Below are 25,335 nucleotides of genomic sequence, written 5' to 3'. Positions count from 1 at the left end.
TATCTCTGACTATCCGCTTTAATACGCCCTCAGTTACAGGCTAGTCTTTCAGCTGCCTCTCGTGATGTATATATCTGTGCGTCTGCAGTGTACACACCGTAGCAGAATTACTGGGCACCCAGGGAAAAGCAAACCGTGCTCAGCCGATCAGATCTATCCCCGTGCCCACCTCTCTGAGGTGTGCCCTGACATAGCTTAAGAACTTCTGGCAGAAGGGTCATGAGAAGAGCAGGACTGGCTGTTTACTCTTTATGTTTATCAAAACTTCCTTCACTTCCCCAGCTCTGACACGTCAAGTTAACATTATTGGTGAAAGCCCGCTGCTGAGGTAACATAATTTAGTTTCCTACCCACATAGCGCGAGTTGTAGTCCTCCACGTCATGCTACTAGGCAGGCTGGACAACAAGTACTCACCATGACTTACAGTTTTCGCTTTTTGAGCCGTCCCACTTGGACGGCCTTGGCCTGCTTTCCTTCTTACGTAAAAGGTTTGTTATCTTTCTTGGGCCATGTGTTTGGCCCCATAAAGATAAGAAACCTTTTACGGCAGAAGGAAGTCAGGCGAGCCTGTCCAAGTGGGACGGCTCAAAAAGTGAAAAGTGTACGTCACACTAACCTCTATCCCAATGGCTCACCACCATTTAGCATAAACGGGGACACCGGCAAATGGGAAAGAGGGGCGGGGCTGAAAGCCCGCTTGTGTAAGCTCCTAAAAAACAAAATCTCGTGAGCGAGACTGCGCATGTGCGCAGTCCACTCCAGCGAGACCTAAAATTGGCTTGATGGTCCAGGCATTTCCAGAGGTGCAGCGCCTCCTGGAGCAGGGTCCGTGACCCCACTCCGGCCTGTTTGTTCCAATACAACATGGCGGTAGTGTTGTCCATAAGCACCTGTACCAGCCTCCCCTTGATTTATGGATGGCTGGATGGCTTCCAATGCCAAGCAGATAGCCCTCAGCTCCAGAAGGTTGCTGAGGAGATTGGACTCCCTCAGAGACCAGAAGGACAGCAGATGAACCTACAAAAAGGGACTATGGAAATAGGTGTTCTGCATATCCAACGCCACCATCCAGTCTCCAGGGTTGAGGGGAGAGGAGTTGGCCTAACGGCTAGGGCGCTCAACCTCGGACCTGGGGATCTGGGTTCGAGTCTCGGTAACGACGCCTAAAAAAACCTCCTGTGATTCTGGGCAAATCACTTAATCTCCCCGTGCCTAAAATGAATGCGTGTCCTCATGTAACGTAACTGGTGCTATGTAAAGCGCTCTGATACCTGATTCAGTTCGGGTCTAGTTCGCGCTCTGCAAAAAAAAAAAAAAAAAAAAAAAAAAAAAAAAAAAGGCAGACATGACATCCGTCAGAGTAAACATTGTGAATTAGTCCTTTCGGAGGAAGGCATTGATAGGGCACAAGTTTGAAATAGGACAAAGGCCCCAGTCTTTCTCTAGCACCAGCAAGTAGAGAGAATAACGACCCCAGTCCACTTCTGGCATAGGCAGTCTCTAGATCGGCCATTTGGCCAAAAGGGTGTGCACTTCCTACTGTAAAACAGACAGATGGTTCTCTACCAGTCGGTCCAGGGTCAGTGGAAGCTGAGAGAGTGTCCATGAAGGGTAGATGTAATGGCCTGCCAACCCGGAAAGAATCATTGGATCCTGACTCCAAACAAGTGGTTATGCTCTAAGAAAGCCAAGCCAAAAAGATTTGGCAGTTGGGGCCACAGGGAGTATGATTACTTGCTCAAAACAGACAGTGTGGTAGGTGAGGGCCAGTACCAAGAAAAGGCTGGACACCTTGAGGGGCAGATAAGCCCAGGGAGTGCATTATGGCCTGTGATCTCTTTGAACTGCTCCAGACTGGAATCTGCATTGTCCCCATGAAAGCTATTCCATCAAAGAACATGTCCATAAGGTACAACAGGACATCGCCTGAAAAACACATTAATTGCAGCCAAGCGTGAATGAGGCAATTGTAATAACGTGCCCCTTTTGCATGGTTACCCCCCACACACGTTTTGCCTGGCAACTGGTGCAACCTGACTTGATGTGCCCTGGGTCTCTGTCAATCAGGTTCCCAGTGCCTGTATTCTTTCCCAAGACTGTTTCTTTGTATCCACAATAGGAACATCCCTGGTCAGAGATAAGACCCCTGAAAAAGGTACCATGGGTACCAAGGGTCCTGTGGCCAGGGAAGGCCTCCAAAGGCTGCAGCACCAATTGTGTCATCCTTAGAGGCCCTATACCTTACCACACTCACTGCCACTGCAGGCAGCGTGTTTTGGTGCAGAGAAAAGTGAAGAGTCGACATGGCACACATCCCTGTGTTCCATGCCTGCAATACACTGCCTGAGGCAAGTCACCCCTCTAGCAGGGTTCACCAGCCCAAGCTGAGGGTACAGCGGCATGAGCCCCGTACCCCTATAGTGTCTAAGTCTAGTCTTATACATTGTAGGTGTAGCAAGCCCATAAAGAGTATATGGTCTGGGAGTTGGTCATTAAGAACTCCACAGCTCTATAATGGATACGGTTTAGTTTGCTAGAAAACGTCTTCGACATTAAAGGCATACTGATCCCAGTGCGGGATTTAATGTAAAATTCACTCAGCGGGCATCTTAGAGATGCCCCCTGATAATCAACCAGCCCTGGTATTGTTCCTGAATAGCTGCCCGTCATTTTCCACCACCAGACAGGTTTCTGGACCCCTGGGTAGAGCGCCTCCGCTCTCTGGGTCCAGAAACAAAAGCCCATCCTGGGCAGAGGTGTCATGCCTCCTCCCCCAAATGGGTTGCGTCCACGAAGGGGAAGCTTCAAAGCCCTGCCGCCTTTGGAGGCTGTCGCTGCCTTTTGCTGCCCTCAGTAACTGGCTTCCACTGGTTCTGGGCCCCGGGAGAATCATCAGGAAAACCAAACTAGGATGAGAGTTGTGCCCACCTATGTAAACCCCACACCTAAGGTGGGGGAGGCGAGGTGAAGCACACATTTCAGTATCCTCCATTTTGAAGATGAGGAGACTCAGACAATTAGGAAAAGGCTCCTAACTCCTCCCACTGCATTGTGGCATAATACGGGATATATCCACCCCAAGGAAGTGATCCATTGGTCCCAACCTGCACACCCCTTTGACGCGACTGGAGTTGATAAGAGAACCCAATGCCAGAAGACACCCCTGCACATTACGCTCCACAGCCTTGGGTGGCGTAACGGACTATGCCCAGGCATCCCCAAGATCCCAACTTACTACTCCAGCCTGTGATTGCCTTTAGGAAGTCTCCCTGCCCGAGCCTGCAGCAACTTCACAGAACTGAAGGTCTCCATTGCAAAACACAGGGTCACCAACTTCAGATTTGCACCCAGCCGCCCCAGTGCCGCTAGTGGTGCAGCTCATGTGCTGGTCGTGAGCCTCTACAGTGCTGACCTTAACTCCAGGAGCTTAGCTCCAACACCCAAGTGGCCTGCTCATAAGCAGTCATTAACTGAAGGGCCCCTTACCCCCATTGGCTAACATTGGGCCCCTGCGCTCTGTTTCTGTGCACCCCAGTGCCCATCTAGACCTTGGGCAACCTTGGTCCTCAACCCCCAAAACTCACCCTCGTAAGTTGGGTACTTTACCTGTGAAACCGCCAACACTTTTTCCCATAGGAACCCATGTAAAGAGATTATTGGCCTACAAAAGTGTTGAACTGTGTTGTATGAAGAAAAAAATTCTATTGCAAAGTATAAAAAGCTGTACTTACCTTGTATTTAGAGATACTAAGGCGTGGTATTTAAAGTAATCCAAAAGTAATCCAAGAGTGATGAAAAGTAATTGCAGTGTAATTTAAACCGTTTCCAAAGCATTTACAAACATGTAACAATTGCAATCTCATTTCCTTGAACAATCTTGCATTTGAAAGTATAAGTCCTGCTTGGTTCTAAAATAAAACAAATCTACTTTTTTTATACTTCCCTAAATCGGTCTGGATCCTGTCTTAGTATGTGTCATTATTCCTTGATTGGGTTAAAACAAATGCTTAACACACCGTCTGGATAAGCCTAACTGCTCGCCCACATTACCATAAAGCAAGCTGTCCGTACTTACCTAATTTAGCCTCAGCTATACCTCTAGGCACTCCCTGGACTCTGTGCACACTATACCTTACTTTGGTATAGTATATACAGAGCCAGCTTCCTACAGCAATGAATACCTTTTGGAAGATCATTCGAATGCTCTTGGAATGAACTCTAGTCCATTGGTGGTGAAGAGCGTACAGGTTACCATCAGGGCATCCAAACCACATGCTGAATTAACTAGGGGAAAGATCATGGGAGCATGAGCCCATCTTAAAGAAGGCGGGTTCGCTAGAGAAGAAGCTTCAGTAGGAAAACAGGAGAATTGATGTAGGAGATTTGATGTAAAAACCTCCTTTGGTATTGGGCATTCCGGAATGTACATAGAACTCTGCTAAACAAATTTTGATTTACAAAAAAAAGGCTTTCTTTTTTTAAAAGCATAGATGGTTACATTTGTTTTTAGAAGGCTTCAAAGAGGACTCCTACTAAGATGGATTGTACTCTTCTGTGGTTGGAGATGGTTTCCTAATGGGTCTTTTTGAACATCTTTCCAGCTCCTGCTTTGTCTTCACCGCCACCTTTTCCCTCCCTTACACTTTTACTTCTCTTGGTGGAGATACAGTTACTTTGCATGGCATGAGAACTTTAGGTCCTGGTTTGAGAGATTGTGGTTTTACCCGGCAGTGGGATATTTAACTGTTCAGCAATGTTGTAGTTGTTTTATCTTTATAATTTTAGTATGGAGCTTTCTTAATGACACACCAAGAAAAAAGGCAGTACTATCACCATAAACGCATGGACCCCTGCACCAAAATCATTGAAAAGATTAGCCAGGTACTTAGAGCCAAGCTTCAGTTTAAGTATTGAGTCTCAATGAGTACACAAAACAGGCACAGTTAGGTTGACGCAACCAGACTTAACATGAAAGCAGCAAGCCAGGACGGACCCTAGCCTGGAGGAGGTAGAAAATTAGTAAAGTCATAAAGAACACCAGATAATGAAAACTACAGTGATATAAGATTTTCAGTATTCATAAATAAAAGGAGTGATTAAATGTTTAACTATTAGTGGATTATATCAAACGCACCTTTGACAAGATGTTGCACTAGTATATTGTTTGGCCCCTTTTCAGAGCTGTGGACAATGCAGTTAGCTATTCTTGTTAAATGGCCCATGAAGCCATATCGTCTTCCACCGTCAGACCTAAAATGGAAATCAATTAATTGTTAAATATGTTATGAAAATAAGGTCTAAAACAATTAAAACACCCATGACCGTTATGACATATTTATCAAGACCACAGTAAAGATTTGAGGGCCCTTTAACGTAGATCTGTTTGCCTCCAACTTGACAACCCAGATGAGCAAGTACTACAGTTGAAGTCCTGATCCTGAATTTTCGACTACAGATACTTCTCAGCAGGATTGGTCTTTGTGCTTTTCCACCTTCCTTAGAGATTCACAGGTGTTTTTCAGGTTCTCAGACATATAGCAAGGCAGACAGTCCTGTAGGGAGACTGAATGGACTGACCACTTCTAATCCCAGATTTCCAGGATTGCGGAGGATTCCAGGCTTGCACTAACAAAACCTAGCGCTGGAGGACAATTTATTGTTGGTGGCCTAAAACATCCCAGGACGTCTGCAGAAATGCCAGACTTTTTGGATTCAGCTTCCAAGTATATCCGAGCATTGTGACACAAGGAACAATTAGAGATAATAAGTCCGCTATCTGATGTGGGTGGTGAGTGTGAAGTCATAGTGCTCTGATTGATAACAATTTCACAAGTATTCTAAACTTCACATTCTTGGCAGCAGGGCAAAATTCCAGCAGGGCGAAATTCCAACAGGACAGTTAACAGCTACAGATGGATTAGTTACTTACCTATAATCCTAGTTCTCTTCCAGTGGTATCCTCATCAAAGTCATGAGGACTAGAATACTCCCGCCCATGCGCGGGACCCCGGAAACACAATAATATATGTGACCCAATCAAACACTCACACCCAGTCAACAGATCTGGGTTTGATCCATCACCGTTCTTTAGCCCACTCTGCCACCCCAGTTCAGACATGCAAATCAGTCTGACCCTGTGCCTCATGGGAACAGTCCAGCCCGAACTGCCAAGCCATGGTTAGCTTGTGAGTGTTTGATTGGTTCAAATGCTCCGTCCATCACCACCCCCTTTTGTACCGCTTTGGCCGCCATAAGTGTGGCAGGGTATGCTCAGACGTGAGTCCCTTGCTCACTTTGCCACTGGATTCAAGCGAGCCGGGCTGAAGACGGCTGGAATGCCAGAAACCGGTCCTCGGAAGCTTGTTTCCGGTCCAGGGAAGGCATGGCTTGGCAGTTCGGGCTGGACTGTTCCCATGAGGCACAGGGTCAGACTGATTTGCATATAGCCATGTCTGAACTGGGGTGGCAGAGTGGGCTAAAGAACGGTGATGGATCAAACCCAGATCTTTGACTGGGTGTGAGTGTTTGATTGGTTCAGATGCTCCGTCCATCACCACCCCCTTTAGTACCGCTAGGGCCTGTTGGGATACATAATCCACTCCTAGGAGTACCAATGTTTCGGTTAAGATTATATTTTCTCCTAGGATAGCCCTAATACTGTTCTCCACAGACGTCCAGAAATCTTTTAACACTGGACATGTGAAGAAAACCTGTAGATCATTTGCCTTTGGGTAGTTGCATTTTTTACATCTTGGCACCGGCTGTAACAAATTTGGACAATCTGTGTGGAGTTCAATACAGTCTATGAATAACAAAAAAATGGTGGCGTTTGAAATTAGCTGGTGTTACAGTTGCATAGAGTAGTTAAATGGAATCAATCCACAAAGAATTCACACTACCCTCCTGCAGAACATCTGTCCAGACCTCAGATAGATCGTGCATTTTCTCTTCCTCTGCCTCCAAAAAATATCTGTACCATATTGCTACTTTAGCTTTCTGTCCAGAGTCCTATAGCAAAGTCTTGAATTCCCAATTGCCGCCAACTTCATCCCCTGCAGCCACAGCCCATGACGTAAGCTGCAGGTATTTAAACCTGGATAGACTGTTAACGGTCTTAATATTCAGTACCTCATGGGACCAAACCACCTACTGTTATTAGGTCTCTCCATTTTACAATTCCTGCCTGCTTTAAAGGCAGGCTCAAGGCATCATTCAAGCAACTGTGTATGTTGATATCTTCAACAGTACATACAGGTGATGGCGGGGTTGAGCCCCTCACTTACAGCATTTTTTTGCGCTAGTATCTTCAACTATTTTTGGAGTATTCACTGAGGGAGCTATGGCTTCTAAACCTTCTGGGCTGGGTCCAGGCTGGACGGTATTCTAAAACTCAACAGAAAGGTCAACAGTTGTCATGTTTTTATTGCAGCCAAATCAGCTTGCTACAATGAATGTGGGGAGGATGCTTTAAACTTGTATAATAATGCCTTTTGTCCTGTACACATTTTTTTAAACAATGCAGATTCTCCTAGCTAAGTGAAGGAGTCTCCAAATTTGTTGTATATTGTTGTGATGCTCTATACGTGAAGATCTGTTTCCTACTGTATGTGACCTATTTGATAGCTTTTTGGATTCTTTCCAGTTCTTTTTTAAACCAATCTAATGAGCCAAGCCTAACCAAAGTGATACGGAAGGACCTACTTTTGTACTGAGGATTCTGGATCGAAGGAATACGTTACCTAGGCTGCTGCTTGAGGCTTTCCCATTTGTTATGCTTACATTCCACCAGGGGACCTAATTTTGGTGCACCAAGAAAAGAGGAAGTTTGTTTACGCCCAGGCCTTATTTATAGTGTTGTATTACCTTTATGTTCATGCTTCCTGATTGAGAATGAGGAATTGCGGAAAATGCAGTTTTGTTGAATGTGCTGTGCAAATAAAGCAGTAAAATAGAGTGTAATATCGGCCTCATCTGTCTTTAAATAAAGGCTCGGCTCTCCTTCAGTGTTTGCTAGGAGAACCTGCAATTACACGGGTAAAAATGTATCCGTTTATGAACTGACTTTTTAATTTAGAGTGCTTCAGTACATTAAAGTTACAGTAAACCGAGATTCTACCATTACCGAGTGAATGCTACCTATACTAGTAAGCACGTTAGCGTTCACCATTTTTCTGATATATTTTACTAACATGAAAGAAGGAATATCCATTCTGAGACAACATAGAAACTGGCACACCGCTTCCTAAATAGTTTAACGTACTATGATTATACACAACTTTATGGCAACATGCAAGACAGAATAACCTAAATCAGGTAAAATTTAAGCAATTTAAATATGGGAAATGAATTTGAAACAAATGTCAAATACACAAAGTGCTTAGTTTTCACCGACAACTCATAACCATTAGACAAAAAAGGATTGGTTATTTTCGTCAATTTTCAACCAAGCAGATAAATACTTACTGCTTCTTCTCATTCATATCCCAGGCATCAAGTATTCTTTCCACTAAATGGCATTTTAAAAAAACCTAGGGGAGAAACAATACCACCATGTATTTGATAACTGCAGCAGCACATTTAGCAATGTTTCATTTTAAAGTGCCCCCCTCTCCTCACCTAAAAATCTTAAACATTTTGTACCATGTTTTAGGAAGGTCATAACATCCACTGCCGTCTTGTAACATCAGCATTCAAATAAAACAAAAATGTCTAAGAAAATATATATATGCCACTTTACCAGTTGGCTATGTTTACAATGACGGAACGGGAAGATTAGGAGCAGCCTCTATTATAAAAATAGAGAACAGACATTGTCTGAAAAATGTTTAGAATGTCAGGGTATGTTTTCAAACTCTTAGTATATCTTGGACTCTAAAGTCAACCTGAATACAGAATATAGGACTCATTTCTAAAAAAATCCATTACACTAAGGAGAGCTTACCAAAACTTTGGAGATGTTCTAAACAATAAGGACACAAACATTACGTGCAACAAATTAAAGTATCAATAAGCTCAAACACAATGTATTCTACATGTGTTTAGATCATATCTTAAAGTAATTACTTTGAGTTGTCTGTAAACTGGTGATAAGTAACTGTAGGCCCGTGAATAAAAGACTATGCAGGTCCTTCTGTATGAATATACAAGTTGATGGCGGTATACAAGTTGATGGCGGTATCTGATGTTAGTGCGGATCCCAGAGCCTTGTTCAGGGAGGGCCCCAGGTGTTGACAGCTGGTGATCTAATAGACGAGAGGCGTGTTGCCAGGTCTAAGGCAGCTTAGGGACTAATACTGGATCAATGGATGACTCATGGTCGCTGCATGAGACTGCATGACTGCTCTGCAGCAGTTCTCAGCAGAGAGGAGAGTCTAAAGGAGACCAGTAGCATTCCGAGGAGAAATATCAGTGCCAGTTTCTGGAGACTTGATGAACAATTTACTTACTTCCAGTAACATTAACTGCTAATTCCTCACCTCTGCATAACACCGCAGGTGCCAGAATGGATTCCAGAAACTTCTTCAGCAGTGCTCTGATCCAGTGCAGAGTTAGGTAATGACAGGCAGCTCCAATTGGGTTTCGTACCATACCAGAAGTGTGGGAGCAGAGCTACATATAAGTTCAACCTCTACGTGCTAATGTCATTTGTCTCCCCTTACGCGCTCTCACAGGTGAGGCATGAGCAAATGCTGGTACCAGAGCAACAAAAAACAACTTGGGACCTTTTTAGATGTTAAAAAGAGACCACTCCATAGAACAGGGAGGGCAGAGAGGCATCTGCAAGTAGGTAAGAGTATCCTCCAGAAGGAAAAGGTTACTTAACCTGTAATCATCTGTTCATGGCATGTAGTGCAGTAGATTTACATGCTGTGCATACTCCTGCCATCTAGTGATGGGCTCAAAAGTGCACAAGTTGTTTTTCGTTGAAGAATTCTTCTCGTCATGAGGTAGTTTGACTCCACTTCTGCTTGTAATGCACATAGTCATCGTCCCCATTGTTGGATTGTTTTTCCACACGACGGGTGAGAATGACTGGAGCAGACGGACACAGAAAAGAGAATCATGCAAGAGAAGAACGTACTGGTAAGTGCAACAAACAAAGGCATCCGGGGAGGAAGGTGGCCGCATGCAAACCTACAGCACTACATGCCTCGAACGGATGCTTACAGTTAAACAACATTTTATATTCAAGGCATGTGAGGCTGGAAAAACACATGCTGTGCATAGGCTGAAAAGCAGTCATCCCCTAAGTGGTGCTTAGCCTGTGAATGTTGCAGTAGACTGAAAAAGGGTATGTAGTACAGCCTGGCCAACATATGCTTGCTGGGGGGCTAAAACATCTACACAGTCGTGCTTTATGAAGGTGTGTGGTGTGTGCTGGCGACTGCTAGCCCCCCTCTCGGACATGCGCCACCACACGCGGTGCTGCGGTGAGAGCCCGGACATTGCAGTGCTGCATCGGACTGCAGCACCCCGCGAACACTTGCGGACCCCCCCTCCCCTATGGCTCTGCCACGCGAGTGACCTGCATTTTGCCGCCCCCCCGAATCCCCCGTCTACCTACCCTGTGAGACACAGCTGACATGCTAATTCCGACCCCCACTCAAAGATAAGGCACACTCTACCCACACGTACCCCTACCTACCTTCTCCACGGTTCATGTTACGGTTTTGTAGTTCATTACTGATTTGGTTTCACCTCCTCTTAGACCATGTCCGTACACATACCATCTTGCATTTCAAACCGTTTCATACCACACGGTGCCCTCGAACGAGACATCTAGAGCATAGGCGCACCACCTGCGTGCGGAGTTACAGAGGAGCTGTTTCCGCCGCAATGGGCAGACAAGGCAGCTATGCGCCCCAAACACGCTCAGATGCTGTACACCCTCATCACTCGTTAGTGTGACACTACACCGGTCTACATATAGACCCACGCGCTTGATGAGGGTTTGCTCACCGTAGCTACTCTGGTCCACTGACTACATAAAGAAAACCCATAGACCACATACTGACATAACACCGAATGCTTGCATTATTATTGAGTAATGTGATGTGTTGACATACGCTGCCGAACCCCAGGGTTGTCGGCCTTGATGCTGTGTTCCAATATCCCGCTTAATGCAATGTTCACTACCTGCAGCTGGCCCGGCTGGGTTGTAAGCTAAAATGCTGTGTATACTGTATGTTGGACAATAAAGGTCTTTTAAAAAAAAAAAAAAAAAAAGGAAGGTGTGTGGTGTAGGAGAAGTAGCTACTTTATTAATGTCCACTATTGGGATGTGCCCAAGGAAGGCCATAGAGGCCCCTAGGGGAAAGCAGGCAAAATCCTTTTAGTTTTCGGAAGCGATCTCCCTGGAACGAAGAGAGTGAGAGAGTGAGAGAGTGAGAGAGTGAGAGAGTGAGAGAGTGAGAGAGTGAGAGAGTGAGAGAGTGAGAGAGTGAGAGAGTGAGAGAGTGAGAGAGTGAGAGAGTGAGAGAGTGAGAGAGTGAGAGAGTGAGAGAGTGAGAGAGTGAGAGAGTGAGAGAGTGAGAGAGAGAGAGAGAGAGAGTGAGAGAGTGAGAGAGTGAGAGAGTGAGAGAGTGAGAGAGTGAGAGAGTGAGAGAGAGAGAGAGAGAGAGAGTGAGAGAGTGTGAGAGAGAGTGAGAGAGTGAGAGAGTGAGAGAGAGTGAGAGAGAGTGAGAGAGAGTGAGAGAGAGTGAGAGAGAGAGAGAGAGAGAGAGAGAGAGAGAGAGAGAGAGAGAGAGAGAGAGAGAGAGAGAGAGAGCGTGCGTGCATGTGTGTAAGGGAAGGGGAGGGAAGGGGAGGTCCCCTTAGGTTTTGTGAGAAAAATATTTAGATTCCACCCCGGGGCTTAAGATACCTGGGGAGTAATGACCCTTTTAAATCCCTCAATAGAAGTTTTGATGACTGGAATTCAGAATAGCTAAACATTGTCTTTTTGGGAGATACACAGCTACAGCTGCCGGGTGTAGCCAAACAGAAATGAGACCCCACATTTGGTGGTGAAGGTAACAAACAATGTTCTGAATTGTGGCTGACAGAGGATCAATATGGTTTGAGACACCGTAACAGACAAACCTCTTTTCATTTGGCAGCATAGTCTGCACAAGTACTTGGCTTGCGCGCTTCTTCAAGAAAGTTCATGCATTCAAGGGGTAGATTGAGACAGCTAAACTCCAAGACTTCAAGAGCCAAATCGCAAGGTTGAGAGACTTGGTTGAGGTGTCTGATTTCAACATGGTTCTGCGTGAGGAGGTCTGGCCTCTTGGGAAGCCTCTTGTGAGGACAGTGGTGAACCATGGTTGTCTGTCCCCGGTGAAAGTCACTAGAATGAGGGTGTGGGAGGTCTGCCTCAAGCTTCTAAATTAGGTATGGAATGAGGGGGGGAGATGTAGAAAACCATAGGCAAATATTCCAGACTGTTCATTCATAATACATTGCCCATGAACTGTAGGTGTGGTAATCTGGAAAGGAAGCTTGGGCATTTTGCATTTTCTGCTGTGGTGAAGAGGTCCACATCAGGGGAACCCACATTGCTGGAAGTAGCGAAGGACAGAAGGTTGGCTTTCCCACATTCTACTGAGAAGGTTGCCCACTCCGGGGAGGTATTCCACCAACAGGTGAATCCTGTGGAGAAGAGCCCACTGCCAGATGACTAAGCTAGCTGAGAAAGCGGAGGGGAGAAGTGGGGCCCCCGCTATTGAACGTAGTACATGTCCAACATGTTTGTCTGAACAATAACCATCTTGCCCACTATGTGGGGAAGGAAAGCCTTGAGGGCTAGATGGACAGCTTGCAGTTCCAGATAGTTGATGTGGAGTTCTGTGTGAGAAGTAAACCACTAAGAATTGACATATTTTGAAAGTGCACCCTCACCCACTGAGGGACATGTCAGTTGAGACACTGATCTGAGGCACTGGTTAGTGAAAAGGCCATCCAGTAGCAGGTGGTTGGTGTTCCACCATTGCAGAGAGTGATGGGTGCAGGGGCTGATCCACACTAGATCTTCCCAATGACACTCCTTTTGATACCACTGATGTGTTGAGCATTCATGCAGCGGGCACATGGAATATTGCGTGAAGTTCTATGGCGATGCAGGAGTAAATCATCACTAGCAGTAGCAGGACTATCCCAACGGTGACCTGTTGATTTTGCTGAAAGAGGCAACAAGGCTGAGAAAGACTGGTCTTGCTGGATTGGGCTATGCCTTGCCAACCTCTGCATTGATGATAGCTCCAAGATACATATAAACTTGATGGGGCTTGAAATGAGATTTTACACTGACAGTAAAGCCCACTTTGTACAATAGGTCTATTGCGGCTTGAGTGCGTTTGACACGATCATCAGGTTGCACTCTATCAGTCACTCAACCAGGTATGGAAATATCCGGATGCCCTGTCTTCGCAGGCGCTCTACTACTACTGAAAAGCCTTTTGTAAAGACTAAGTGCAGTGGTATCCCTGATAGACAAGGCTTTGAACTGGTAATTGTGAGAAAGTGCCATCTTTCTTGCATTGGTATGCCCCCACTTTTTGCTGTATTGCTGATGTGCTTTGACTGAGTGTGCCCTGGGCTCCTGCCAACCAGGTGCCCAGAGCCCGTGTTCCTTCCCTAAAACTGTGTTGAAACTAAAACCCAATTGGCATCTCTGGCCACCTGTCAGCCCCTAGTAAATGGTACCCTAGGTACCCAGGGCCTGGTGACCAGAGGAGAACCCTAAGGGCTGCAGCACTTATTGTGCCACCCTTCGGGGCCCTGTACCCTGGCACTCAGACACCGCCTTGGCAGGCTGAGTGTCTAAGTATAGAACTAAAGAGAGAGTCGACATGGCACACATCCCTGTGCGCCATGCCCACAAACAGGTGCATGAGCCCTGTGCCCCTACAGTACCCAGGGCCATTCCTGGGCACTGTATGTGCAGTGTTGCCATTAATAGTATATGGTGCTGGGAGGTTGTCCTTACGAACTCCACAGCCCCATAATGGCTACACTGAAGACTGACAAGTTTGATATCAAACTTCTCAGCACATTAAACCCTCACTGATGCCAGTGTGGGATTTAATGTAAAATGCACTACAGAGGGCGTCTTAGAGATGGCCCCTGAAACCTAACCCACAATCCAGGTCTTGTCAGAGGCAGCCTAGGCTGCCCCACAGAAGACATGTTGCTGCACCCCTGGGTGGAGAGCCCTCGCTCTCCTGGGCTTGCAATAATGCACATCCTGGGACGAGGTGCCAAGCCTCCTCCCCCTGGATGGGCAGGGGAAGCTTCAAAGGCATTCCGCCAGCTGTGAGCTTCTCCAGACCATTTGCTGTACTCAGCAACTGGCCCCCACCAGTTCTGATACCCACTCTGGGAGGAAGACTGGCAGGAAACCCTATGTCAGGAAGGGGGTGTGCCAGCCTGTGCCAACTCCACCCCTCAGGTGGGAGAAGCGAGGTGAAGCAAGACACGGGCTCCGGCCATCTTGAAGCTGGGGAGCCCCGCCCAATCAGAACAAGGCTCCTGCCCCCCTCCCACAGGAGAGGAGCAGGCTAGGGGGTGTACCCACCCCAGGACAGGGACTCATTGGTCCCTGCCCTTGCCCTACCAGCAATGCCCCTAAATTTAGTATTTAGGGGCACCCTGAACCTTCCTTCCTCAGCTCCCGATTGCAGCAAGAAGACCAGGAAACAAGAAGACCTGCCGCGCAGCTGCTAACAAAAGGACGACGCCCACTGACTTGGACCCAGAACCCTACAGGCCTATTAATCCTTGAACCTGCTCCTGTGAAACTCCGGAGTCTCCTGCGGACAGCAATCTCGACAACCCCGGAGGACCTGCCTGCCTGCCTGCCTGCCTGCCTGCCTTGAACCTTCCAAAAGACTGGGACTCCCATGAGCAGTGGCTCTGCACCAACAGCCTGGTGCCAGCCAGGAACCGCGAATCCAGCCCACTCAGCACCCGCCAAGCCCGGCCTGTGCCTGAGTGACCCAAGACCATGAGGACGTCCCCCCAGCAACTGGGACCCAAAGTCCAGTTCCCAAAAACCCTCCTTGACGAACCAGATGACGCCTGCAGCCTCAAAACCAGGGACCCTACCAACCACGACCAGCCGAGGGTAAGATTTCCCGACGCCAAAAGACACCCCTGCACCTGGCACCCTGTGGCCCCCTGTGCCCTCCTTTGGGGTACCTACCTCTTCCCCAAGATCCCAACTTACCTCTCGAAGTGGTGGTCGCACCTGAAGCATCTCCGTCCCCGAGCCTGCAGCCTTTGCTCCCTTTTAACTTTCCCATTGGATAACATTGAGCGCACAACGGCTCAAAAGCACCCAGCCAGAGTGCCGCTGAGAGTGCAACAACTACCCTACTCTACTTCCCCACTTGCCCTGAGTAAGTGACCAGGAGCTCAGCTCCCACGGTCGCATGGCCTGATTGCTTGCAGCCACCAACCGAAGGCCCCCTACCCACCATTGGATTGCATTGGGCCTACTCTCTCTGCACCCAGCTGCCCCTGTGCCGCTGAGGGTGTAACTACTGTACCTTTCCGACTCTGGGAGACACCGGAGTCTATGTCCGGAACCTTAACTACACCAGTCGAGTACTTGCCTAAAAGCCGATAACTCACTTTCCTTCCATAGGCTAACATTGACTGGTTTTCACTGAAATTTCTCCTAAGTGTGGAGTTTTGAAACTTTAAAATATTCATCTAAAATCAGCCGAATAACGAATTCCGAAATACTCACCTATGATCAGGAGAGAAGCAAGTGCTGTGCCTTTTTGCCCAGTAATGAACTGCAAAAGTAATCCTAACTGTACTTACCAGTAACTTGAATTTTCTTCCATAGGAAACCATTGACTGTTTTTCTGTGAAATTTCTTCTGTCGATTTTTGCAAACTGCAAATATTCGTTAAAAATCGTACCAAATAGTAAAATGTAATTACTTACCTGTCTTAGGTAGAGGTCTCAGTGCTGAACCTAGGAGTCCAGTACTGGATTACAAAAGTAACCAGACCCTACTTTACCTGTGACTTGAATTTCCTTTAATAGGATAACATTGCCAGTTTTTCACTGAAAAGTTTTTAAGTGTCAACTTTGAAAATGCATTTATATTCTATAAGAATCACAACTGTAACCAAAACGCTTTTACAGCTTAGGTCCCGGGACTGAATTCAGGACAAAGTCCTGTGTTTACAAAATGAATCCTTAAAGTAATCAACTGCATTTATGTAGGAAAACCCATTGAGCTCAATGTTAAATTGTGTTTAGAATTGTGTTGCCTATAGCACCCACTGTGGCTATTGTACTTACAAAGTCCATTGCCTCTCTACAAAGTAACTACCTGAAGTCACTCATATTGAGAAAAGTATATATTGATACCGGTTGGTTTTAAAATAAAACTATCTTTTGATATAAAAACAATTGGCCTAGAGTTCAGTTTTTGAGTGTGTGAAACCTTTTGATGACTTAGTGTGTACAACAAATGCTTTACATTGTCCTCTGATACTGCCTTATTGCTCGACCAAGCTACCACTTTAGAGAGTAAGGTCATATCTGACTTTAACCTCTGTTATACCTCTGGAGATTGGGGACTCTATACACACTGTACCTTACTTTGGTCCAGTATATATAGAGCCACTTTCTTACAGTAATGGTGACCACACTAAAAAAAAAAGAGGTAGACCCGATGTGCTAGATGAATCGGAATGTGGAAGTAGGAGTCTGAGTTTGTGTGTCACAATTAAGTCACCTTGCTGCACCAAAGGTAAGACAACGTGCAGGGTGGCCATGTGAAAACGTTCTGGGATGTACTCATTTAGGGGTCTGAGGTCCAGAATAGGCCTGAGAGACTGTTTTTGTCTTCGGAATGAGGAAGTATAGGGAATACACCCCTGAGCCCTGTAGGTGGTGTGAGACAGGCTCCAGGACGCCCCTTGAGAAGGAGCGTTTGAACCATTTCCTGAACCAGGTGTTGATCTTCCGGGGCAAGGGTACGGCAGTAGGGCGGTATTTTGGGCATATTTGGCGTTGTGAAGATGACCTCTAGGCAGTAACTGTGGTGGATGATGTTGAACACCGACTGGTCTGAGGTGATGTGTGGCCAGGCGGGGAAGAACATCTGCAGCCATCCCATGACAAGTGTTGTGTGATCGGGGGAAGAAGTGGCAAGTCATGTTTTGGCTGGGGTGGCTCACCTGGGGGAGTTACCTTAGCCTCTGTTAGCACTATTCCCATGACAGGCACCTATGAAGTAGCCCCTGGTGGGAGTAGGTTGTGAACGCTGGTGCTGAAAGTGTACAGGGGCTTCAGGTGAAGTGTTTTTTTAGCCTCCGCAATAAGTCAAGCAGCAAAGGGACCCTCATAAGGAAGAAGTCTGTAAGACACCCATGGCTTTTGCAGTTTCCATAGCTTTGATAATGTTCTAGAGCATCTCGTCAACCTGGGGCCTGTAAGATATTACCCATCGAAGGGTGGGTTTAGGAGATGTTGAACGTATTGCTTGAAACAAGAGACATGGAGCAAGACATGACTGAGGAGAAGGAGGATTGGAATAATACCCCTAGTGGCAGTGTCAGCTAGCATCTAGTGTGCATTTGATGATTGTGCTAGAAGAACAAGTTACATACCTTCTGTAACAATGTATCTGGTAGAGACATATGTAAGTTGCAGATTTCCTACCTCAGATTATCCACCACGAGTCAGTCTGGATTCAGATTGCTTTCTTTAGCAGTACCCATACGCATAGTTAGGTAGCATCGGTTGGCTCTGCGTCCGTCGTCTGCATCATGGGCGCCAGGATGACATCACGGTACCTACATAGGTGCCGTCCATGCACGCTGACAACGGTTCTTAATGAGACTTTCCACGCCAGAAGCACATAGCCATGAAAAACACTGACCACGGATGTGTCAAAACTCTTTATGTTATGTTCTGTTGCATTTATAAAGCGCTCAGCTACTCAAGAGTATCCCGGCGCTCGCTTCTGAAATCAAAAAGCAGCATAAGAGCAGACTTAAAAGAGCGTTTTGAGTTTTTTTTTTAAACATCAGAGGATCTTGAATGTTCCACAGGGCCAAAGGCAAGTTATTCCAAGCCAGCCCCGCGCAACGCAAGAAAGAATTGCCACCCAGGCGCTGACGCTTGAAACGAGGAGTCTGTAGTAAAAGCTGGTTGGAAGAACGCAGTTGTCTCCCTGGTTTATAAAAGGCAACTCTGGCCTGCAAGTAGACAGGGCCTAACCCATAGAGGGCTCTATGTACGATTGTTAGCATTTTAAATTTGATGCGTGAGTCCACGGGAAGCCAGTGAAGAGCACGCAGGTGCATCCGGACCGACTGCCTGGCAGACAGTCCCTTCAATAGTCTAGCAGCCGAGTTCTGGAACACCTGCAATTTCCTCACTTATTAGCCAGGGCAACCAATCAGCAGTGCGTTCGCATAGTTCAGACGGGACAAGATCAAGGCGCGAACTACCGTTTCCCTGGCACACCCCGGCAGATAGGGAAGAAATTTCCTCAGGCTTTTTATCATGCCGAAACAGGTGCCAGCCAGTTTCTTAATATGCGTAGTAAAGTTAAGAGCTTCGTCAAACCAGACACCTAGATTTTTGGCAACACCTTTATTCTCCAATGGACAAGGGAAGTCAGAGGGCCACAGCTTCTCCCTAAAATTCACTGGGAAGGAGCCATACAGTAACACCTCCGATTTGCCTTCATTGTATTTTAACTGCGCATCTGCGAGCCAGAGAAAAACTGAGGATAGACAGTGCTGGACAGACTCAACCGATTCGTCCTCCCTAGGCCAGGTGAACAACAGCTGAGTATCTTCCGCATAGGCCATAACTTTCGCCCCCAGAGACTCCGCCAGAAAGACGAGCGGAGTCATATACATGTTGAAAAGAAGATGGCTAAGTGATGACCCCTGCGGGACCCCAGTCAGCACCGGCAAAGGAGCAGACGCACACGGGGGAAGTCAGATCTGCTGTTGTCGATCGTCCAGAAACGAAACGATCCATTTCCAAGCCGAGCCCAAAATACCAATCTCTCGGAGGCGCTTGAGAAGCATAGCATGGGGCACAGTGTCAAATACTGCGGAGAGATCCAGCATAATCAGTGCTGCTCTCCCGCCGGCATCCAGACACTCGCGAATTGCCTCCGTGACCTCCAACAGCTCCGATTCAGTACTGTGAGAGGCGCGAAAGCCTGATTGAGCTGGGTGGAGGAGGTTGGTCCCCTAAACATAACTAGTAAGTTGAGAGGTAACCACCTTGTCACAAACCTTTGCCAAACCAGGCAGCAGCGAGATCGGCCTGTAATTCTCAGGTGTAGCAGGATCCAATGAAGGTATCTAAAGGAGAAGGCGGATTAAGGCATGTTTCCATGATTTGGGAACCCACGCATGGCACAGTGATTTGTTAACCCTCAGATTCACCTCGCCATCAACGGTGTCAGCTACATCTGCCAACAATCTGGCTGCGCAAGGATCATTCGGTGAGCCAGATCTAAGGGCCTTGAGAATTTTAAGAGAGTCAGCAAGAGCGACCGGTTTAAACTCAGAAAAATTGGATGTAGGGTTGGCACCGGGTAGAGACTCAGAACGTATCACCCTAATATTCCTAGGGACCGACACGAAGGACTCCTGAATGTGAAGTATTTTGTTCCTGAAAAAGGAGGCAAGAGTGTTACACCAAGATTCCGAGACTGGGGTCACAGCCGCCTGCGCGCTTGGGACCAAAAAGCTCTGCACTATGGCAAAGATTTCTTTCGAGTTATTATTTGCATTTTCAATGCGAGACGCATAGTGGAGACCTTTTGCCTCTTTAATGGCTCCAGAATAGAGTTTTTGTTTAGCTCTGAGAATCTTTTTATCCTTATGCAAATAACCCCTGGACCGCCATGCCCTCTCAGCCATTTTGCACGCGTGTTTCAGAATCCTCAAGTCTGGGGAAAACCAAGGCTTAGAGGGGGAATCCCTCCTCAATTTTTGTTGACACGGGGCAGATAGCGAGGCCACCGAGCTCGTGATCCACTCAGAAAAGTGTGAGATGTTATCTTCCAAATCCCCTGAGAAAGAAAGACAGGAAGTATTCAGAGAGGCACTCGGTAGGCTTGCGTCCAATTTCCTAGAGACAGGGGGTCGCTGGCAGACAGATGGCCGAGAGGGATTCCCCACCTCCCAAGAAAAAAAATATGGGGATTTGACCGGCATCGGTTTTTCTACTGCCAGGTTAAAGTTAGCGCCAATGGTATCCAAGGTGTGCCCACCAGAATGGGAGGGAAACAACACTCTTTGAGAAAGGTTGGCCGAATGAAGAGCATCAGCAAAGCTCAAGGCGTCAGAGGTCTCTGTAAGATCCAGGTGTAAGTTCACATCACCCAGGACCAGTAGTTTCGAATAGCGCAATGCTCGTTCCGACAGGGTGCCCCCACAAGGGTCTAAAAAGCCCCTAGACGGGCCAGGCGGACAATATAGCAGAGATCCCCCCAGTGTAAAATGGGCTGAGAGTTGCAGGCTGAAATTCAAAAACTCACAATCGCCCCAGAGGGCAGATGGTTCGGAAAGAAAAGACCACTCATCCCTGTACAAATGCCAAGGCCGCCGCCTCTCCCAGTAAGGTGGTCAACCCTGTGGACTTTGATGCCAACCGGAGTGGCAAGGGCCACAATCGGGTTGGAGAAGGTATCCAGCCATGTCTCTGTTACAAACAGTATGTCAAGATGGTTGTCAGTGATAAGGTCAGCTATGTCTACTGACCTTGCATTGACCAAGCAGGCCTTGAAACTTCTAGTGACAGATGGAACTGGCTTGGGCGTGAGGTGAAACCCACAGTTCTCAAACAAAATTCTCAGTGGGGTCAAGGGAACAACCTCCAAGGGTGGAACACGCTGCGGGCTTCAGGGCTTTGATCCAATCACTGGACCATTGCGTGGTGACTATGTTACTCGAGGCAGAGTGGCTCGACCTGAGCACTGACTTAGTGCTGACGGGCGCAGACGGGCTTGCCTCCGGTGCGCGCTACGCGTGGCCATCCAGAAGTAGTCAGGCTAGTGTGAACACTAGACCGCTGCCCCACCAAGATGGTGCCCAAATATCGGGTCGACGCTCCCCAACAGCCTCAAGATCCGTGAACTGCCGGCAAAGCACCAAGCAGAAGCGGAGGAGGAGAGGAGTGCCACACGTGAAGGTAGGGTTTAAGACAGTAATTAAAACCAAATTATACACACAAATAGCTAAAATACGAGGATTGCACTAAGAGCACAATTCGGCAGCTAAAAGCAGAGATTAGGAAGAAACCGGCGAATCCGGTTATGAATAGTGCAAAAAATGCTTTTAAAGTGCGGGTGTGAGAAAGAATAGAGCTCAGCCAGTCAAGTACAGCGCGATGTTAGATTTCAGTTATGGGGTCTTTAGGTAAGTCCCTATCCCTAGAAATCAGTTTGCAGAGCGGGAGGATGGGTGGGGCAGTAAGAAATCTACAACTAACCTGTCTCTACCAGATACATTGTTACAGAAGGTAAGCAACTTGTTCATCTGAAAAACAGTTGTAGCGTCCTTACCTTAGAATAGGTACCCCAGCAATACCATCCCCCGAGGAGGGTCTGCGAACAAAGATAATACCAGAACATACTGACCAAAAGGGTAAAGTACCCATCCCTCTGGACTTGGCTGTCCAGGCAGTAGTGCCTGGTAATCGTGTGCACGGATGCCCATGTTGCTGCCGGATAGATGTCAAGAACTGGAACTCTAGATGCCAATGCTTTTGTTGCTGCCATTGCCCTAGCGAAATGAGCACACATATTTTGATGCAAAGAACAACCCATTGGGAGATGGTCCATTTTTTAACAGCTCGACCTTTCTTGGCTCCCAAATAGCTAAAGAAGAGTTGATCATTGTAGGACAGTAGTATCTGCTTTCATGGTCAACCCCACATTTTGCTGGTGTCATTATGATTTTCTGACCAGCCTGGCTGGGATCCTGCTAATCAGAATCCCAGTCTCTGTGCTTCTTCCCTAAACTGGAGATGGTGATTACGTATTGTTTACCCTTACAGGTCCCTAGTATATGGTACTAAGGTACCCAGGGCATGGTACACCAATGGCATGTATTGTGTCACTCAAGGGAGACAACTCAGATTGGGACTACAGGCCTGCCTTTGCAGCCTGTGTAAGCTGGTGCTAGCACCACTTATTTTTAGAAAATGGGGACCCCTATACACCTAATTGACTTTGCTATACATAGGGAGATAAAATATTTTTGAGAAAAGGTCTATAGCTAAGTCAGTCAGTTACTTGACAAACCCACGAAGAATTTAATGTTAGGTGAACACCCAAATACCTAATAGTGAATTACATTAATTAAGCTTAACACACAGTTGTTGATGAAAATATATATTTATGAACAATTTATTAGTTGATATTTTAGAATTTTACATCAATGTTAACTTATTTCTTTTTATATTCAAATTAAATACTCTCAGACATTAAAAACAATCAACATAGCAATAGAATCAATGAAGATGGAGGCAATGCGGTAGATAAACTACGCGCGTTTCGGCTTGTGGGCCTTCATAAGGTTTACCGCCTATTGCAGTTAAGGAAAAAACACAGAATGTTGACCTTGAGTATGGCAATTCTTCCGAAGCCAACAAAGGAGTGATAAGCTCCGTAGATCAGTTACCCTGTAAATAGATGGAAATCACGTGATGAGTGATGTAAGCAGTTAAGAAAATATAGTTGGTAACGATACAACGTTGTCCGATGTCAGGCGGTGTTAAAAGAACAGTAGACTATCAGAATATTGATAGACAATCTATATACAGTAACTAGAATGAGCAGGTAAATGTCTCAACGCTGCAGCTCCTCTGATAAAAAGTGTCACAGCTGAGGGTTCTCTTATCATTTGCAGAAAGTATGCGGTGTAGAATTTCGCCGGGGCTTGAAGTAGTCGGTCAGATGGTCACCATAATGAAAAAACACGAGGGAACGTCACATATATATAGAGCCCGATAGAGAATGAGCCGGCAGGTAAATGTCTCGATGCTGCAGCTCGTCTAATAAAAAGCGTCACAGCTGAGGGTTCTCTTGTCATTTGCGGAAAGTATGCGGTGTAGAATTTCGCCGGGGCTTGAAGCAGTCGGTCAGATGGCCGCCATAATAATATATGTGACGTTCCCTCGTGTTTTTTCATTATGGCGACCATCTGACCGACTGCTTCAAGCCCCGGCGAAATTCTACACCGCATACTTTCTGCAAATGATAAGAGAACCATCAGCTGTGACGCTTTTTATCAGAGGAGCTGCAGCGTTGAGACATTTACCTGCTCATTCTAGTTACTGTATATAGATTGTCTATCAATATCCTGATAGTCTGTTCTTTTAACACAACCTGACATCGGACAACATTGTATCGTTACCAACTATATTTTCTTAACTGCTTACATCACTCATCACGTGATTTCCATCTATTTACAGGGTAACTGATCTACGGAGCTTATCACTCCTTTGTTGGCCTCGGAAGAATTGCCATACTCAAGGTCAACACTGTGTTTTTTCCTTAACTGCAATAGACGGTAAACCTGATGAAGGCCCACAAGCCGAAAAGCGCGTAGTTTGTTATCTACCGCATTGCTTCCATCTTCATTGAGTCTATTGCAATGTTGATTGTTTTTAATGTCTGAGAGTATTTAATTTGAATATAAAAAGAAATAAGTTAACATTGATGTAAAATTCTAAAATATCAACTAATAAAGTACTCATAAATATGTATTTTCATCAACAACTGTGTGACAAGCTTCATTATTGTAATTTACTATTAGGTATTTGGGTGTTCACCTAACATTAAATTATTCGTGGGTTTGTCAAGTAATTGACTGACTTAGCTATAGACCTTTTCTCAAAAATAAGCTAGCACCACTTATGACAGATAGAAATGTCCTTATATCTGAGGTCACTGCACTTAACACCTATGTCACCCCTAAGCCAGGCCTTCCAATCCAAGGCAGGGTGCTCTGTTTTAAGTGTGAGGGTGACCCTGCATGAGCAGGACACCGCTACAACCTTCGGAGTCCATTCTCCCGGATTATAAGTACATTGGCCATTAAGAAACAGAGTGGCCATGCGTCATTACGCAATAGCTATCTCTAAACTGGCTGTAACAAACCCGGTCGTGTTTGGTATCAAACATGTTAGTATTATATTCCACACCGTAAACTGTGTTGGAGGTATGATTCCATGCACTGTGGGGCCCCTCTGAGAGGTCCTCAGTGCTTCCAGTACCCGTCTTCCAGACACGGTGAGCAAACTATGGTTGCTGCTGACCAGAGAGGAGAGTCTGCCCCCCTGCTGCCGAGCCAGGCTCACAAAGGGGAAAGCAGGACAATACGTTTTCTGTCTCAAGGAGGTGTAACCACCTCCTAGACGGGACTTTGTGTATTGGGACAGGGTGGGCGCTTGCCAGCACCATTAGAGTGCATTTAAGGGCACATTTGGTGCCCCCCCCTCCTTGCATACTCCAGTTGGAACCACTTAAGGGAGCCACTGGCTCACACTCTGTAGCAAAACTGGGCAAAGGACATGGGAGTATCCTCCCCACTGTTCAGCCCTTCCTGTGGGAGGGAACCCTGAATAGTCTCAACCCTTTCCATAGGGTACTTAAGGGATTACCGGTGGGTGGTTCCCTAGATTCGTTGTGCGACAAGATTCAGATCCGAAACCACTTCATCTTTAACCATCTGGGCACTTTGGACTATGCTTTGGGAACCAAGACTGCAACTGGGAAGACTCCTACTGCTCCTGGTCTCATTGTCCTGCAAGTCTTCTGTGTTGTCGGTGCTCCATACAGGTTCTTCTACAGGCCTGTGGACATCCAAGACACCCGAAGGAATCTCTCTTGAAGTGAAGGAGTTACTACCTTTGCACCTGCAGGAACCTAAACGGAGCCGATAGGTCTGCTGTGCCTGAGCTCCTACGGACTCCGAAAGGTTCAGCAACACAGGTGGCGGTTCTGCAACTCCTATGAGGTCTGCACTGTCTACACAGCAAGTTTGAAGCCAGTGTCCCTCATCAAACCGCTGGAGCAGTGCCACTGTGCAATGAGTCTGATTGTTGACTTCACCAGAGATCGTCGGGCTCCATCCTCAAGCATCTCTTGCTGGTCCCAAAGTTGCACCTTTTTTTTTTACCACGTCAGTTGCTGCTGCCAAGGCTTGGTGCTCCTGCCAGACACCTACCCCCTGGTTCTTGACCCCCCGACGTGGGACAGCTCGTGAATGGCTTCTGGTTTTCCACAGTATTGCCTAGTCCTCACAGCTGCAGCGACAAGGTCACAGTCATAACTCCTGCATCTTCAGGCA

General features: G+C 46.7%; 1 protein-coding gene across 10 annotated transcripts in view; it reads right to left on the bottom strand.

The window, feature by feature from the left end:
• PPP6R3 (protein phosphatase 6 regulatory subunit 3) overlaps positions 1–25,335 on the bottom strand; it is a 1,896,334-nt gene that overhangs the window by 843,097 nt on the left and 1,027,902 nt on the right. For all 10 annotated transcript variants that reach the window (XM_078682862.1, XM_078682861.1, XM_078682859.1 and 7 more), the window contains 2 exons: positions 8,465–8,529; positions 5,136–5,251 (listed from right to left, as the gene is read on the bottom strand). In XM_078682862.1, the coding sequence (XP_078538988.1) occupies positions 5,136–5,251; positions 8,465–8,529 (181 nt within the window). The remainder of the gene's footprint in view (positions 1–5,135; positions 5,252–8,464; positions 8,530–25,335) is intronic.

Source organism: Lissotriton helveticus, chromosome 3_1, assembly GCF_964261635.1.
Source record: "Lissotriton helveticus chromosome 3_1, aLisHel1.1, whole genome shotgun sequence".
NCBI classification, from domain to species: Eukaryota; Metazoa; Chordata; class Amphibia; order Caudata; family Salamandridae; genus Lissotriton; species Lissotriton helveticus.
Note: the sequence above shows the minus strand (reverse complement) of the source record. Positions and strands in the feature narration are given on the sequence as shown.